The following is a 17,067-nucleotide window of genomic DNA, read 5'->3' as shown; positions in this document are numbered from 1 at the left end:
CTCCTTGAGCACTCTAAACATCTGGTGTACCTTGGGTCACATTAGAACAAACGCTGACGTTCAAAGAGCACATCAAGAAGCTGAAAAAGGAACTGAACTCCAGGAAATGTGAACTCCAGAAGTTGGTCTACACAAAATGGGGAGCTGGCCCCCCAAAAAACAAGTCTCGCCCTGTGTTACTCAGCTGCAGAGAACTGTGCCCTAGGATGGGCATGCTTAAACCAGGTACACAAAATTGATATGGAACTCAATCAATCTTGTAGGATCATCACAGGGACTTTGAAACTGACCCCCACGCAGTCACTATAGTATCTCAGGGGACTGCAGCACCATCCGTGAGGCTGGATGCCTTCCATAAAAAGGAGAGACAAAAATAGGTGCATGATCTAAGACATTCACTGCATAGACTCATTCCACCACCTAAGAGGCTGAAGCCCATAAAGAGTTTTGCCTCTGAAAATCCCTTACTTCACAATATCAACGCCAGGCTACAGAATAACAAAATGGTGGGAAATGCTGATGACCTTGGAGAACCTAGTTCCTTGAGAATAACTCCCTCCGGTCACTGACCTCAAATGAAAACACAGGGATATTCTAAGTCGAGTGAGAGCGGGGGTAGCAAAGACTGGTGACAGTATGACCAAGTGGAAGCTGGAGATGTGGATGTGGAGAGTGTAGGCAAACACCTGAACATTGCCTCATGCAGAGCCCATGCCAACCTCCTGAACTCCCGAGGAACTATTTTAAAGTCATAACACCAGGTCTTGGACGCAGTTCTGGAGTGACATGCTTTGAGGACCTCTCAAAGGGGGTCACATCTGAACCCTATAAATTCATCCAAGTTTACTATGATTGTTAAGACTAATGCAGACCAATGCTCTATTCACAGGCCATCAAGGTGCACTAATGATTCTTAGGGACATGACGTGGAATGGGATACAGTTTGGAATTAAATTCTGATCATATGTTGGAAGAGGTTTGTCCTCAGTAATGCCTCAATATCCCATGGAAAATAGAGGCACCAATTCTTAGAATTGATGCTATTCAGAACAGTGCTCAAGCAAGTGCTTAACTTTAAGTACTGAAACCAGTGAGCCTTAAGCACACATGTAAGTTAAGCATTTTCATAAGTGCTTTGCTGAACTGGGACCAGAGAGAGCAGGTCCCTGTACTCATAAAGATTCATTAAGTAAAACTGAGGGAGGCTTGTAATCTGATCCACGAGGTCAGGTGGTTTTTTTCCCCCAATGCTGTTCATTAAACTTGGATGGATGAAACAAAAGGGTTTTTACTGGAGTGGCTGGCAAGAGCACTTTGGGGCAGGGACAGTCATTTGTTATGTTTGTACAGCCCCTAGCACAACGGGGCCCAACCTGCTTGTGACCTTTCAGCACTATTCCAACTTAAATACTAAATAACAAGAGAGCTCGGGGTGTGCTTTGAATTTTCAGCAGAAGCTTGTGTCCCGCAGGAGGACTTAATTAAACACAATGAAGATTTCAGTCTGTCAAGTCTCCTCTTTCCTGTTCTAATTTCCAGTGCACACGACCGGCATATGAATGCATTTATTAGTGGCCATCTTGCAGAGCAGCACCAAGATGCCTGGATGTCCTTTTCCCTATGAAGTCCATAGAGGAACCTCGGACTGGTGCAATATCTTGCAAACTGAATATCATTTGCATTGAGGCTGGTGAATTTAATCTTTACTTGAGAGTTTAAAATCTGGTTCTTTAATCTGTTTTGTATTTCTTTATTGAGATCATATCTGCCAGCAGCCGTCACTCATCAAATTTAGTTGCCCAAGTTACAGCAACTTGGAGACTGAAAGGTTTTTCTTCAAAATTACCTGCAAAACAGACACAGCATATGCCTCCAGAGTGCAGATTTCTCACACAGGGAGCCCATTGCTTTGTTTTATTCCTGATCCCCAACGGAGGGTAGGTCAGTCTCCATGATCATTCAGTCCCTGGTCTCTCCGCTGAGGCAGTCGACACAGGAGCTAGTTGCTCTCTATTGCACTTATCTCATGCCTTCCAGGGGATCTCAAAGTGCTTCACAAGCATGAATGAATGAAAACCCATCACCCCAAATGCTGATTTTGGAGAATCTATCTATCTGAGGCATAGATAGATTAAGCTAAGCTATGGATGCTCAGTTAGCCAGTGGCAGAGCCAAGAATATACACCAAGAGTCCTGACCCTCAAAGCTCCAGCTACTGAAGACCCTCACGCCCATGCGTCTGTGTGATTATTTTTTGTGATGCTGACACCCACCAACTCCTTCCATTCATTACACCAAACAGCTGTCAGATGCCCAGGACTTTTCATTCACTACCACCCAGTACCGCATTTGAACTAGGCATTCAAGGGTGAGTGGCTCCTTATCAACCTATTCTACTCCCCACTTCAGAAGAGGTGCCTGTAAGCTTCCAAAGATGGGCAAAGGCCACTCGTTCATTCTTGGTCCCACATCTTCATTCCAGTGAAATTAATAGGCAGCAGGTTTAAACCAAACACTAGAAAATACATCTTTACACAATGCACAGTCAACCCCTGGAACTCGTTGCCAGGAGATGTGAAGGCCAAAATATAACTGGGTTAAAAATAAATGAGGTAAGATCATGGAGGATAGGTCCATCGGTGGCTATTAGCCAAGATGGTCAGGGATGCAACCCTATTCTCTAGGTGTCCCAAATCCTTTGACTGCTGGAAGCTGGGACTGGATGACAAAGTGGATCACTTGATAATGTGCGCTGTTCTGTTCTCTCTCTCTGAAGCACCCGGTACCAGCCAGTGTCGGAAGACAGGAAACTGGGCTAGATGAACCATTGCTCTGACCTAGTATGGCCGTTCTTATGTTCTTAGTCTTCCACAACCTGTCCCATCTTGCCAGAACTGCAGGACACAAAGTTCTTCACTAGCATTAATGCAGTTCTGAGTATCAACCCATTACAGGGGCTGCTCAGGAGGATACATAATCAATAGCTTCCTCATCAACACCTCCCTAAAGAGATCACGTTAAAGCCTGCACAAGCAGCAGTGGAGAGGGCTGCTGTTTTACTAGCGTGCTTGCTAATAAGAGGGCCTGACCCTGCAAGCTACCGGGACCCTCCTTTAAAGGGCTTGGCACCATCAACTCCCATTGAAATCAACAAGAGTGACCACAGGGCCAGGTTTATGGTCTGCCTGTGAGATGTACCGTGCTGGTGCAGATACAGAAGCAACAGGAAATAAATAGGCGATATCCCTTATTGGGCCAACAAAAAGCCAGCTAGACAAGCTTTGGAAAACCACAGATTTCCTGATTCCCCATTTATCCTGCTCGTTGTCTCTTTATTTATGCCCCTGCAAAGTGGATACAAAATGCCACCATTCTGGCTGGGTAGCATTTCACACTCACTGTGCTGTGACATAAATGACTGCCCAAGGAGCAGGAAAACAAAGAATCAGGCCTCCTACCTCCCTCAGGAGTGTGGAATTACAGACAGAAAGAGCAACCTGTGGGAGAATTGCCATAATAGAGCAGGCTCCCTCTAATCTAATGTCCTGACACCAATAGCAGCCCATTCACGATGCTGCGGAGGAACCTCCATCAAGCAGTTATGCCCTGATCCGAGAGTACTTGCTCAGGCAAAACTGCCATTGGCTTCCTCCTGAGTCCACCTCCTAGGAGAGTGGATTTGATGCACGAACATCAATACACTCAGTCTCAGCGTGAGTACCAGGAGAAAAGATTATGTATTTCAGATTCAATTTCACACCAGCTCCACCGCAACAGGCTCCCATTCACAGCTCCAGGTGCCCTTGACACACATTTAGAGACACAAGCACACAGGAGATACAGAGTAAAAATCCAGCAAAAAAGCAGCACCTCTTCCTGCCATCTTACCACCCCGCATTAGTCACACAGACATTACACCAAACCAACCCCACCCCCATCTGCCTCAGCCCTTTGCCAAGGCTCACTCCCAGACGAACTTTGCAGCATGCATAAAAGGGACAAGAAATTCAGGCTCTTTCAGACCTCGGGGATGTGGAATTAAAGCTGTCCAGAGGAAAGGAGCCTTCCCAGAGAACGCTTTGCCAAGAGTAGTTTCAAATGCAAATTCAGCTAGAAAAGCTTTGCCCCAGACACCTTCACCTGGGAAGAGAAAGGAAAATCAAACAGCTTCATCTCTAGGAAGCAATAAGCTCTCGGACAGGAAAGAAACCGTTGTGGGCCACAGTAAGAAGGAATTCTGGCTGACCAGACCAGCTTTCTTGGGGACTTGTGCTGCTGCTGGCACTAACATGGGACAGCGGCTCTGATGCCCCAGATTGTGACTACTCCACAAGGAAGTGAATTGTCCTTACATCCTCTTCCCCACCCATTATAACACGAGCAGAGACAGACACAATTCATTTCCCCAGTGTAAGCTCAGCGAGGTCCCTGCATTTGCTTATATATTAGGCGTTTCCATATCACCATCAAAGCTTAACAGGATCACAGTAGCTGTCATCTCATCTTTAAAGCTAATCACAGCATATCTCCTGCCTTGGGCGTGACTGGTTTCTGCTTCGGGGTTGTGGGTGATGTGAAGGGACCCCAGCGTTGTGGTGGGTGGAAAGAGAAGTTTTACAGCTTGCTTTGTCTCGTCATTTTGCATTTGGTTATGCTGGCCAGTTGCGCCTTCATCACGTTGGTAACTAGGCCTGATTCAAAAGTGATCCATCAAAACTTTTACCTCCTGTGACCAAATGCACCCCTGCATTCAGACCCTCCACACTACTGCAATAAAGAGATGCCTCCCCCCAGAAAGTCAGGGTTTGGACCAAATAAAAATGTGCACAGAAGGTATCTGCTTTCCTCAATTTTCCCTTTTTTTCATAAAACTGAAAAATACAGTCAAAATAATGAGCATTTTTCAAGTTTTGGACAAAAAGAAAAAGTTTTCAACAAAAGTCGAGATCTTCCATTGGTGGAGGGAGGGACGACATTTTCTGTTTGCAACACAGGTGAAAGGCCTTCCTGGCAAGCCAGCACACTAAGTCTGTAACTGCATCAGAGACTGCAAGGGTACAAATTTAAGATCTAATCCTAAAGCCCTTAACATGAGCAGGCCAATATTGGTCTCCATTAAAAGCCAAACACCTTTAAATCGTTCATAGGTTTACACTAGTCATCAATGTAAGCAAATAAATCCAGAAGACATATTAAGCCAAGTTCCGCTCTCGGAGACAACAGGGTACAGTCAAAGTAATTCTCCAAAGTCAACAATGCTGCATCTAAGTTACACCAGTCACTGAGAACACAATCAGTAAGAAGGTGCCATTTTTACACACCAATTTCTCTGACTGTAATATCATATTTTAAAGACAAAAGCAGGATACCCCCTCCACCCTTCTCATGAGGGCAATTGATATGGCTGGAATATCTCTTCATTAGCTGCTGAGGCTCAAACAAAATGCTTCTCAAACCAACTCCATCTGAATGTTGCATTTTGTAATCCCTGCATCTCCGTGATGTGTCCACGCAAACACACCACGGCAATGATTGATCGATCCTCAATATTCCATCACTTATGATATTTCCAAGGTAAATAACTTCCTTCTCCATTGGGAAATAATATCCACGCTAAATCAAATTGCAGGGTACTAAAGTCAGAACCAAGAAAGTTCACCTCCCCTGTATTAATCTTAAATTGTTTATGATAGATCGAGATATTGATTCTCTGAATCTAATGAGAACAGTGTAGTCTGAAATAACTAATTGATAAGGGATAAGATAAAAGAACCAGCCCCTTGGAGATTTGTATCTATAAAGGAACAAAATACGCAGCAGTAATGCATTTCAAACCCATATTGGGGTGGAGGATATCTTGGCTCGTGCTCTGGATGTCAAGGGGCATATTTGGGGGCTCTGCCAACATAAGCAGCTGGATTTTAAAAACAAAACCCCACCACCTCTGCACAGGACTATTTAGAAAAGCTGGACATGCACAAATCCATGGGTCCAGATCTAATGCATCCAAGGGTGCTGGGGGAGTTGGCTGATGTGATTGCAGAGCCATTGGCCATTATCTTTGAAAATACGTGGAGGTCCTGGACAACTGGAAAAAGGCAAATATAGTGCCCATATATAAAAAAGGGAAGAAAGAGAACCTGGGGAACTACAGACCGGTCAGCCTCACTTCAGTCCCCGGCAAAATCATGGAGCAGGTTCTCAAGGAATCCATTTTGAAGAACTTGGAGGAGAGGAAGGCGATCAGGAACAGTCAACATGGATTCACCAAGGGCAAGTCATGCCTGACCAGCCAGATTGCCTTTTATGATGAGATAACTGGCTCTGTGGATATGGGGAAAGTGGTGGATGTGATATATCTTGACTTTAGCAAAGCTTTTGATATGGTCTCCCACAGTATTCTTTCCAGCAAGTTAAAAAAGTATGGATTGGATGAATGGACTATAAGGTGGAAAGAAAGCTGGCTAGATTGTTGGATTCAATGGCTCGATGTCTAGTTGGCAGCCAGTATCAAGCGGAGTGCCACAGGGGTTGGTCCTGAGGCCGGTTTTGTTCAACATCTTTATTAATGATCTGGATGATGGGATTAATTGCACCCTCAGCAAGTTCACAGATGACACTAAGATGGGGGGGAGAGGTAAATACTCTGGAAGGTTGGGATAGGGTCCAGAGTGACCTAGACAAATTGGAGGATTAGGCCAAAATAAATCTGATAAGGTTCAACAAGGACAAGTGCACAGTCCTGCACTTAGGAAGTATTGCATCCAGTTTTGTCCCCCCACTACAGAACGGATGTGGACAAATTGGAAAGAGTCCATTAGAGGGCAACAAAAATGATTAGGGGACTGGAGCACATGACTTACGAGGAGAGGCTGAGGGAACTGGAGTTCTTTAGTCTGCAGAAGAGAAGAGTGAGGGGGGATTTGATAGCAGCCTTCAACTACCTGAAGGGGGGTTCCAAAGAGGATGGAGCCAGGCTGTTCTCAGTGGTGGCAGATGACAGAACAAGGAGCAATGGTCTCAAGTTGCAGTGGGGGAGGTCTAGGTTGGATATTAGGAAACACTATTTCACGAGGAGGTGGTGAAGCGCTGTAATGGGTTCCCTAGGGAGGTGGTGGAATCTCCATCCTTAGAGGTTTTTAAGGCCCAGCTTGACAAAGCCCTGGCTAGGATGGTTTAGTTGGGGTTGGTCCTGCTCTGAGCAGAGGGTTGGACTAGGTGACCTCCTGAGGTCTCTTCCAACCCTGATATTACATGATTCTATGACTGAGAGCATTGTGGAAAGCCCATCCATGAGTGAGATGCAATGGGAGATGTTGAGCCTGATTCACATTACACTAAAACCACTCTGGCCATATAAAGGGGCCCTAATGGGGAGGGAGTTCCGGTTCCAATGTAACTGCCAGAGCAGTCTATAGGGACCCCAGTGTAAATGAGAACCAGTCCTGCTGGTGCTCAGCTCTTTGGAAACTCTGGCATTTAGAAACAAAAAAGAGGCAATAGGCCCAAGAACCGGATGGCTCAGGGAACTGGTAAAGGAGCTACACAGCCACTCAGTCTAGGATACAGGAATGAATACAGCCCAGATCAATGGGACCATACGTTGTAATCTATTTGTTGACCTGCCTGAAGCAAGTTTATAGCCTCCTTCAAGTTTCCAGTGGATGGTGGCCCACACCAAAGAGGCATTGACCAGTCCCTTCTCAGCATCCTCAGCTGGAGGTCAAGGAACAAATGGAGTTGGAGATGCACTTATGTCCGCTCCTCCTAAATGTGACTCGTGCAGATCAGGGTTGGAGCTCTGCATGGCTGCTGCCTGCACTTTGCACAAGTGAATGATTTTCAGCCTCCTCCAGGGCTGTCACTTTGGAAACCACTGCTAACATGCGATTTGTCAGAGACCAATTCCTCCTTTAGGTGAGAGAGCGAGGTGCACTCTCCATGCATCTGCTTCAATTCCTCCTCCCTCCAAGGCTCTGTGCTGTGGGATGATGAGTGGAACTAGAAACAGGTTTCAGAAGGGACCTTGCTTGGTGGGACATCACAGGCTCAGAAATGCAAATTGGGCCCAGGGGTTTCTATCACACAAACTCTAGAGCCTGAACATGTAACCCTAGCCTCTCAGCATGCTCCATAAGGATCTGTCTCCTGCAATTCTGCCTGCTATGGCACTCACAGCTCAGAAACACGTACCGTGGCCACCATACCTCCAACCTGAGGGAAGTCTCACCTGAGCCCATCCTAAAGTGAGTGGCAGGACAGAGGAGCGGTTTGCATTCCCATCCCATCCCCATGCCTTGAGCAGGAAAGCAGGGCTGAGAATTCAGTTCTCCCAGATACTAGACTACATGGTCAATTTCTGTCCCTGCTTGGACACAGTCTAGCTGACTCCATAAACCTTGCATCTCTACTCCACTCCACTCCCTTCACTTTAGCACTCTCCATTTAAAACCACATTTGAAAACTCCTCTCTCTGCCTTGCCAATATTGCAATTTCCCTCCCCCTTATTCGTCCCAATCCTGCACCAGTGAATGGCAATGTAGCTTCCCTTTGACTTAACTTCAAGCAGCGTAGGATCTAGTGCCCTATGGATTTTCAAGAATTTCAAAGGCCAAATTCTGCTCCCACTGAAGTCAGTGGTAAAACTCCCATAGACATCAGTTGTATGGAGTATTGTTGTATCCATTTGGGTCCCGGGACATGAGAGAGACAAGGTGGGTGAGGTAATATCTTTGATGCAATAAAAGATATTACCTCACCCACCTTGTCTCTTTAATATCCTGGGACCAACATACCTATAATACTTCATACAACAATGGAAGATATCGAATTTTGCCACCTGAAATGGAACTCCATAACGTGAAGAAAAAGGAATCAAAACTTAACAGTGACATCAACTCCTGAAGCAAATTCAAGAAACAAAACATCATCCCCAGATGTCCCACCATCTATAGCCCTCTGACCACTACACAGAACTCCAAATATGCTGAACAACTCTGCAGAAGGACTTCAAAAGTACTGAGGAACCACTTACTGCACCTAAGATAAGAACATAAGAATGGCCATACTGGGTCAGACCAAAGTTCCATCTAGCCCAGTATCCTGTCTTCCAACAGTGGTCAATGCTAGGTGCCCCAGAGGGAATGAACAGAACAGGCAATCACCAATGATCCATCCCCTGTCCCCCATTCCCAGTTTCTGGCAAACAGAGGCTAGGGACACCTGGCTAATAGCCATTGATGGACCTATCCTCCATGAATTTATCCTTTTTGAACCCTGTTATAGTCTTGGTACTCCAGGTATTCCAGAAAGGACCATCTCAACAAGAAATTGACAATGTTCCTGCACACTGGAATTTAAAAAAAAACGTACATGGAAATCATGCAAGAAACCCAAAACAACTGTCTAAGTAGAAGTTGGTCCAATAAAATATATTACCTCACCCACCTTGCCCACCCACACACAGACATCAGTGAGAGCTGAGTTAGATTAAGACCAAAGTGCTTTAGACTATCCCAGCCTGAGTCTTTAATTGCATTATTTCACCCTGCATTGCTTTTCTCAATGCTCTTGGCAGAAAAGATGCTACGCAGATTATTAGTCATAGCAAGGCATGAGTTCCAAAAAAACGCTTTGAAAAAAACAAGACAGCTGAATTATATGGAAGACATTAATTCACCTAGAAAGAACAGTGATGCTTTTTTGACTAGCTATGGCTTGCACATGAACTCTGATTAACTCCTGTCCTTTTAAGTCACATTCTTCTAAATCTGCCCCCTATTTCCTTCCTCCATCCCTCAACCACACAAAAAATTTGTTTCTCAAGGGGGTTTGGATTTTTTTTTTTAAACAAGATCAGTGAGGAAAAGCTGTTTCTCAGCGTTTGGGGAAAAGCCGCATGTTTTGTTGGAGACAGAGAGATGACAAGGTTCTCATAAAGTTTGCTGACCTGAAAAGAAAACACTGCATTTACAGTAGTGTGAAGGGAATCTGTTCAACTAATTCATTTACATTTTATTCCCCTGTAACGTTAAGAATATACCCCTTTATGTCTCCCAGATCAGATGACATTCCACATCAGAGACATTCCGAGGCACAAAGGGCACTGTCACGCCCCATTAAGTATTAGTGGACTTTTCTCAACCAATTCAAGTATTTAAAAACTCCCTAGAAAACACATTAATCAAGCAGATCCTCAGTTGTGTAAAATGATGACATTTTTAAATGTACCATATTTAATATGAAATGGGCTGTCAACCAGCCCGGACACACTAGATTGGCATAGTCCATTGAACGTCTAGTCTTATGAATAATAGCTGAAAGCACTGACTTTTATGTGAGTGTGTATACACACACACACACACGTTCCTGTTTCTATAAAAAAATTAAAAGATAAGACTTAAATATAGCACCGATTGCTGAATACAGCATAAATTGTAATCCGAGCAGCCTCATAAAGCCTGTTTCAGAGCAGAATAAGACTGATTCGCCTATGTGAGAAAGCCAATATATATATTTACATGCTTCGTAAAATTTATGGGGCATATTTTAAAATAGATGTGACAAAGGCATTTGCAATTTAGAAAGGGGCCACTGTTCATGATCTTGCAAAGATAAGTGGCAAGAGGTATTCCAATCATGAATTAAACAGCACAGATCCACTGGCGGACGGGAACGGGGAATGATTCGCTTTGAACGTCAGGTCCACATGGGGATGGATAATGTCAAACAACACAGTGCCACAGACCTCTTTCAGGTGTATATAAGTAATCAAGATTGAGGTGGAAGGCATTAGGTGCAAATTAATGAGTAGCCTGAAACTTAACTGTCATTTTCTGTGTCGTGCTCCATCATCCTCTCCCTGATGGTCATTAATCCCTACAGAAGCTCCCTTTTCTTCCTTGATTGCTATTGCTGGAATCTAATATGGAAATCAGCCATTTTCTGGACTATCCTCAGTGTGTATTAGATATATGCACACATCAGGCTCCTGGAGAACTACCCCATGTCTGATCTCCTCAGAGCTCAGGTGGGAAACACAGATAGGAAACCATCAATGGATTTACCCCTGCAAAAAGTCTCCCCACTGAAGTCAAGGCAATTATTCCAGACGTACACCAGCCTGAGTTCAGACTCTGGATCCAGCAAGACAAGGCTAGCTTGTATGCTAGGCTAGGAAGGAGTGAGCTTAACGGAGGGGAAGGTAAATAAGGAAAAGTCAACAACTGGAGGGTTCAAGATAAAGCAGCCCCTCAAGCTTATCTGACCCTCTCCCGCCACCATGGTGGGCACATTAAGCTCCTTTTGCACAGCAGCTGAAAGTGACGCCACTTTCCATGTACATCCATTGTTATACTACCTTCCATCCAACCGCGATCTCGTGCGCCACCACTGCTGTGCAACGCATTTCACAACACCAACCTGTGTGGAAACCAGCATCTCTTTTCATGGGGCTTGCAGGCCCTTCACTGCTTCAGATTCCTCGGGGTGCTCTCATTGTACAGGTATAGAATAGACGCTGACTGCTAAGGAGCATGTCTGGAGAGTCCAATTTGCTGCAAAGATAAAATACATGTAGGCTTTCAGGGAAGCAGTGCCCACCCCCAAATGAAAATCCTAATCACTGCACCAAAGAGTATAAGGGAGGCTGCCACTGCCTCCACCCCCAGCCATTTTGTATGGCGTTAGGCATGCTCAGACCACATCTACAGGATCAGGCCCGCCCATCTTTCCCCAGTTTGAGGGTTCTGCGGGGGCTTAGGGAAGGGATTGGCACTGAAGTGCCTGCCTGGGGCAGCAGTGCACATGACCAGAGGCAGAAACTTAAACAGCTTGGGGACTTTTACAGGAAAAACGTACGCCCCGAGTGAATTTAGGTACGACAGGGTTAGACAGCAGCTGAGTGGTGCTTTGTGAATCATAGCAGTGCTTAAAATTGGGACTTAGATGCCAAATCCCTTCGTGGAGCAGGGCCCTAAGTCTCATTGAAAGTCAATGGAATTTCAGCTCCTTAGGCCTTGTCTGCACACAATGGCTCGGTTTTAATGATACTGGCATAGCTGAAGCAGTTTGACACCCTCTCCCCTCCATTTGTGGACGTAGTTATACCACTATAAAGGAACTTACAGCAGTACAGCTTATTCCCATAAAGCCTGGGGAATAAGATACACCAACATAAAGCACCTTTAATCCAACCTAACTGCATCCACACTAGGGCCATGTCTACATTAGGGGCTAGTCTACACCAGAAAGGCTTTGAGAATACAGCTATAGTGGTATAGCTCTACTGGTAGAGGCCCCAGTGGAGATGCAGCTTATACCAGCATAAGGAGACTTTTGTCAGTATAATTAAATCACCCCCCTGAACAACAAATTGCACCAGCAAGAGTTTTTATGCCTGTATAAACTGTGTCTCCACTTGAGGGCTCTGCTGATATAGGTGCATCTACATGGCAGGGCAGGGCTTGCCGGCCTAGCTATGTCAGGCAAGGGTGTGATATTTTTCATACCCCAACCAACATAGCTAGGCCGGCAAAACCTTGTATGCAGACCTGTACGAGCACTTTGCTGGTAGAGCTGTACCAATATACTGTATAGTTTGAGAAGTTGTGCCCTTTTTTCCTCACTTTTTATATTATTTTTAACAATAACTAGGGTTGGTTGAAAAACAATTCCATTTTCAACAAAAAAAATTGAAATGAAACATTTTTTATTTTTCAAATTTGTCATGGTTTTCTTTATTTCATAAAAACTCAAAACTAAACCCAAAATTTTGAAAATAAAATGTTTCAGATTATTTTTGTTTGTTTGAATATTTATCTATCTATTTTTCAAATTTTGTGAAGATTGTTTCCCCCACACACACACTTTCTCTCGCTTATTTCCACTTATTCCAGTAGGAAAAATAACTGAAACTGGTAAAATGCAAAACCCCAAACCTTACAAGTAAAAACCAAAAGACTGAAACAAAGTTTTTCAAAATGAAACAAAAACCTGACTCAAACTTTTGTTGAAAAGCTAAAAACTTTTGACCAACACAAAACTTCCTCAAATTTTCTCATTTTAGTCAAAAAAGCTCTTTTATTTTGGTCAAAAATACTTTTCAACAAAACAATTTCAATCAGCACTAGTACAACAGTCAAGAAGCAGCCCGCATGCAAAAAGCATCTTATGTTTAAAAGTATGTGAACTCTTCGCAAGGCTAGTTATTGTCTTCACTACTGAGCTAGACTCAGATCACTGCACAGGAAAGGAGAGCTGCATGTAAGGAAACTTGGCTATAAATATGACTTATTCTTAAAAGTTTTTATTGCACTTACAAGACACAATATGGAGGAAAATTACCCGGCAGTGTCAATTTTCTCCAGCAACTGCTGCAAGAAATGTTTTTTTTTAATTTGCACTACAAGAAAAGCCCATTGACTGGCTATCAGCTTCATTGTACTAAAAGCCTGCCTGCATCAACCAGTTCTCTGCAGTGTCACTGTGGCATGAGCCAGGGGAACAGGAAGGCTATATTTAAATTAACCCCTGAGTCCTGATACATTTTTTAATTCAGTGAGGAGCAAGGTTTATAACTCTGTAGAACTCTTAGAAGGGGAAGTGAGAGATGACTTGCAAAAAAAGGGCCAGATTTCCTGGGTGCTTTTCAATTATCAGACTGTGTATATTGTCTGGTTCTCTATGGGCTTGTCTACACTACAGGTTATGTCAGTATAAACAAGCCACCCCCCGGAGTTACAGTGACATAAGCGCCGGTGTGGACAGTGCTGTGTCGGCAGGAGAGTTTCTCCCGCCAACACAGCTATGGCCTCTCGCAGACGTGGTGTTGTTATGCCGATGGGAGAGCACTCAACCAGAGTGTGTCTTCACCAGATGTGCTACTGCAACAAAGCTGTGTCGCTGCAGCAGCGCTGCTCCAGTGCTTCTACTGTAGACTAGCACTAAATCTTCCTCTGGTACAGGTCAGACCTCACATCGCATCCCTCCCCAAATCCCTTTGGTAGTAGCTTGTCTCCTTCCACACCAAATTCAAGCTCTCTGCCATTGCCTTCCAACAACCTCCACCATTTCACTCCTGTCTACATCACCCCGCAGCCATCCCTTCCTCTTTTTGCTTCATGCTGTCCTCTCTCCATAAAACAGCCTCCCAAAGCTGATCCATCACACATGCTGCTCTGTCCGCCTCCTAAGAATTCCCTCCTTTGATAAAGCCTAGCATTATTCAGCCACCAGCATGTGCGTGACTTGTTTATCTGTCTATTCCGTTTGCCCATCCAGATAGACCATAAGCTCCTGCAACCAGAGACCCTGTGTGCGTGTTTGGAAAGCACTGTGTACACTTACAGCATCCCACAGATAATACAGGATTAGCTGAGCGCTTAAAACACATGGCAAGAGGTAAAAGACGGTTACTCACCGTAGTAACTGTTGTTCTTCGAGATGTGTTGCTCCTATCCATTCCAGTCAGGTGTTTTTACCCTAGCAACTCGCGCCTGTTAGATACCCCCGCCGGCCCGTCCGCGCCTCAGTTCCTTCTTGCCGGCTACTCTGACTGTGGGGAAGGAGGGCGGGTCTGGAATGGATAGGAGCAACACATCTCGAAGAACAACAGTTACTACGGTGAGTAACCGTCTTTTCTTCTTCGAGTGATTGCTCCTATGCATTCCAGTCAGGTGAATCCCAAGCCTTACCTAGGCGGTGGGGTCGGAGTGAGACGTCGCGGAGTGTAATGGCTGCATCGTCGTGATTGCTGCCCCAGTGGACAGAAGACCGGGTAGCCGCTCTACAGATGTCCTGGATGGGGACATGGGCCAGGAAGGCGGCCGGCGTGCGCTCGCCGAGTGAGCAGTGAGGCGCATGGTGGAACGCGAGCCAACTCGTAATACATGCCGTAACCCATGAAGAAATTAACAGCTGGGTCGAACGTCGGAAGGGCTCAGGGTTTGCAGTGGGTGCTCACGAGGTGAGGCATGCGGCTTCGGGAAGAAGACCGGGAGGAAGATCTCCTGGTTAAGGTGGAAGGCCGACACCACCTTAGGGAGGAAGGCCGGGTGTGGTCGAAGCTGCACCTTGTCTCCGTGGAAGACGGTGTAGGGAGGACCAACCATTAGAGCACGGAGCTCAGAGACTCGTCTTGCTGATGTAATTGCAACGAGGAAGGCTGTCTTCCAGGAGAGGTAGAGCAGAGAGCACGTGGCCAGAGGCTCGAAGGGCGGTCCCATAAGCTTGGCCAGAACGAGGTTCAAATCCCAGGTCAGGGCAGGACGCCGCACGGGCGGGTACAAGCGGTCCAGGCCTTTAAGGAAGCGGGAAACCATCTGGTTGGAGAAGATGGACCGACCTCCCATAGGTGGACGAAAGGCAGACACTGCTGCCAGGTGTACCCTCAAGGAGGCGACCGCCAGACCTTGCTCCTAAAGGTACCAGAGGTAGTCCAGGATGGTAGGGACAGGGACTACGAAGGGATTGAGGCCTCGTTGGTCACACCAGAGCACGAACCGCTTCCATTTCGCAAGGTAGGTGGAGCGAGTGGAAGGCTTTCTACTCTCTAGCAGGACTTGCTGTACCGCCGCCAAACAGTCCCTCTCCGCGTGGGTCAACCACGCAGGTACCAAGCTGTAAGATGGAGGGACTGCAGTTTCGGGTGGTGGAGTCTGCCGAAGTCCTGAGTGATGAGGTCCGGCCACAACGGAAGGGGGATGGGATCCCGAACGGAGAGCTCGAGCAGCAGGGTGTACCAATGCTGCCTCGGCCAGGCCGGAGCGATGAGTATGGCGTGCGCTCTGTCCCTCCGCAGCTTCTGCAGCACTCGGTGTACGAGCGGGAACGGAGGGAAGGCATAGAGGAGGTGATCCTTCCAGGAGTAAAGGAAGGCGTCTGACAGGGAGCCCGGCGAGTGACCCCGGAACGAGCAAAACAGGTGGCACTTCCTGTTCTCCTTGGACGCGAATAGGTCTACTTGGGGAAACCCCCACCTCCGGAAGATTGTGTGCACAACATCTGGACGGAGGGACCACTCGTGGGAGAGGAACGACCTGCTGAGATGGTCGGCCAGCATGTTCTGCACTCCCGGAAGAAAGGATGCTTCCAGGTGAATTGAGTGGGTCACGCAGAAGTCCCACAGGAGCAGCGCTTCCTTGCAGAGGAGGGAGGAGCGGACTCCGCCCTGCTTGTTCATGTAGAACATCGTTGTTGTGTTGTCCGTGAACACTGTCACGCAGCGGCCCTGCAGGCGGGTGCGGAAGGTGTGACACGCCAGACGGATCGCTCGCAGCTCGCGGATGTTGATGTGCAGAGCGAGCTCTTGGGGTGACCAAAGACCTTGGGTGTGAAGGTCGCCCAGGTGCGCCCCCCAGCCGAGCACTGAGGCGTCCGTGGTCAGAGAGGCGGATGGGCGAGGAGGGTGGAATGGGACTCCCGCACACACGACGTCTGGGTCTAGCCACCAGCGTAGGGACTCGAGGGTTGGCTTGGTGACCGTGACCACCATGTCGAGCCAGGACTGGTGACATCAGGATGCCATGTGGCCCAGGAGGCGGAGGCAGGATCGCACCGTCGTGGTAGGAAAGGTGACGATGTCTTGAATAATGGAGACCAGTATCTGGTGCCGAAGGCAGGCTCTGGCCAACTTGGAGTCGAGCTCCGCTCAATGAACTCCACCCGCTGCGATGGGATTAAGGAGGACTTCTCTGCACTGATGAGAAGAGTGAAATAGAGACAGGATTTCTGTCATCTGGTCCATTACCAGCCGCAGCCAGTCGGCAACCACTGCCATGCACTTGGTAAACACCTCGGGGCGGTGGATAGGCGAATGGCAACACTGCGAACTGGTAGTGTACGTTGCTCACCACGAAAACGCAGGTAACCGATGGGGAGGGTAGATCGCAACATGGCTTCATGTCGAGGCGGCAAACCAGTCTCCCGGATCCAGAGAGGGAATGATGGTCCCCAGGGTGACCATGCGAAACTTGGGCTTGAGCAGATATTTGTTCAGCTCTCGAAGGTCCAGGATAGGACGTAGCCCTCCTTTGCTTTGGGGATGAGGAAATAACGGAATAGAATCC

At 46.7% G+C, this 17,067-nt stretch overlaps 1 protein-coding gene across 1 annotated transcript in view; it reads right to left on the bottom strand.

Moving 5' to 3' along the window:
- SORCS3 (sortilin related VPS10 domain containing receptor 3) overlaps positions 1-17,067 on the bottom strand; it is a 522,792-nt gene that overhangs the window by 488,322 nt on the left and 17,403 nt on the right. The window contains exon 3 of the mRNA XM_039481980.1: positions 11,423-11,556. Coding sequence (XP_039337914.1) covers positions 11,423-11,440 — 18 coding nt within the window. The 5' untranslated portion in view covers positions 11,441-11,556. The remainder of the gene's footprint in view (positions 1-11,422; positions 11,557-17,067) is intronic.

This window comes from Mauremys reevesii, linkage group 7 (genome assembly GCF_016161935.1).
Source record: "Mauremys reevesii isolate NIE-2019 linkage group 7, ASM1616193v1, whole genome shotgun sequence".
NCBI classification, from domain to species: domain Eukaryota; kingdom Metazoa; phylum Chordata; order Testudines; family Geoemydidae; genus Mauremys; species Mauremys reevesii.
This window is presented reverse-complemented; position numbering and strand designations above follow the sequence as displayed.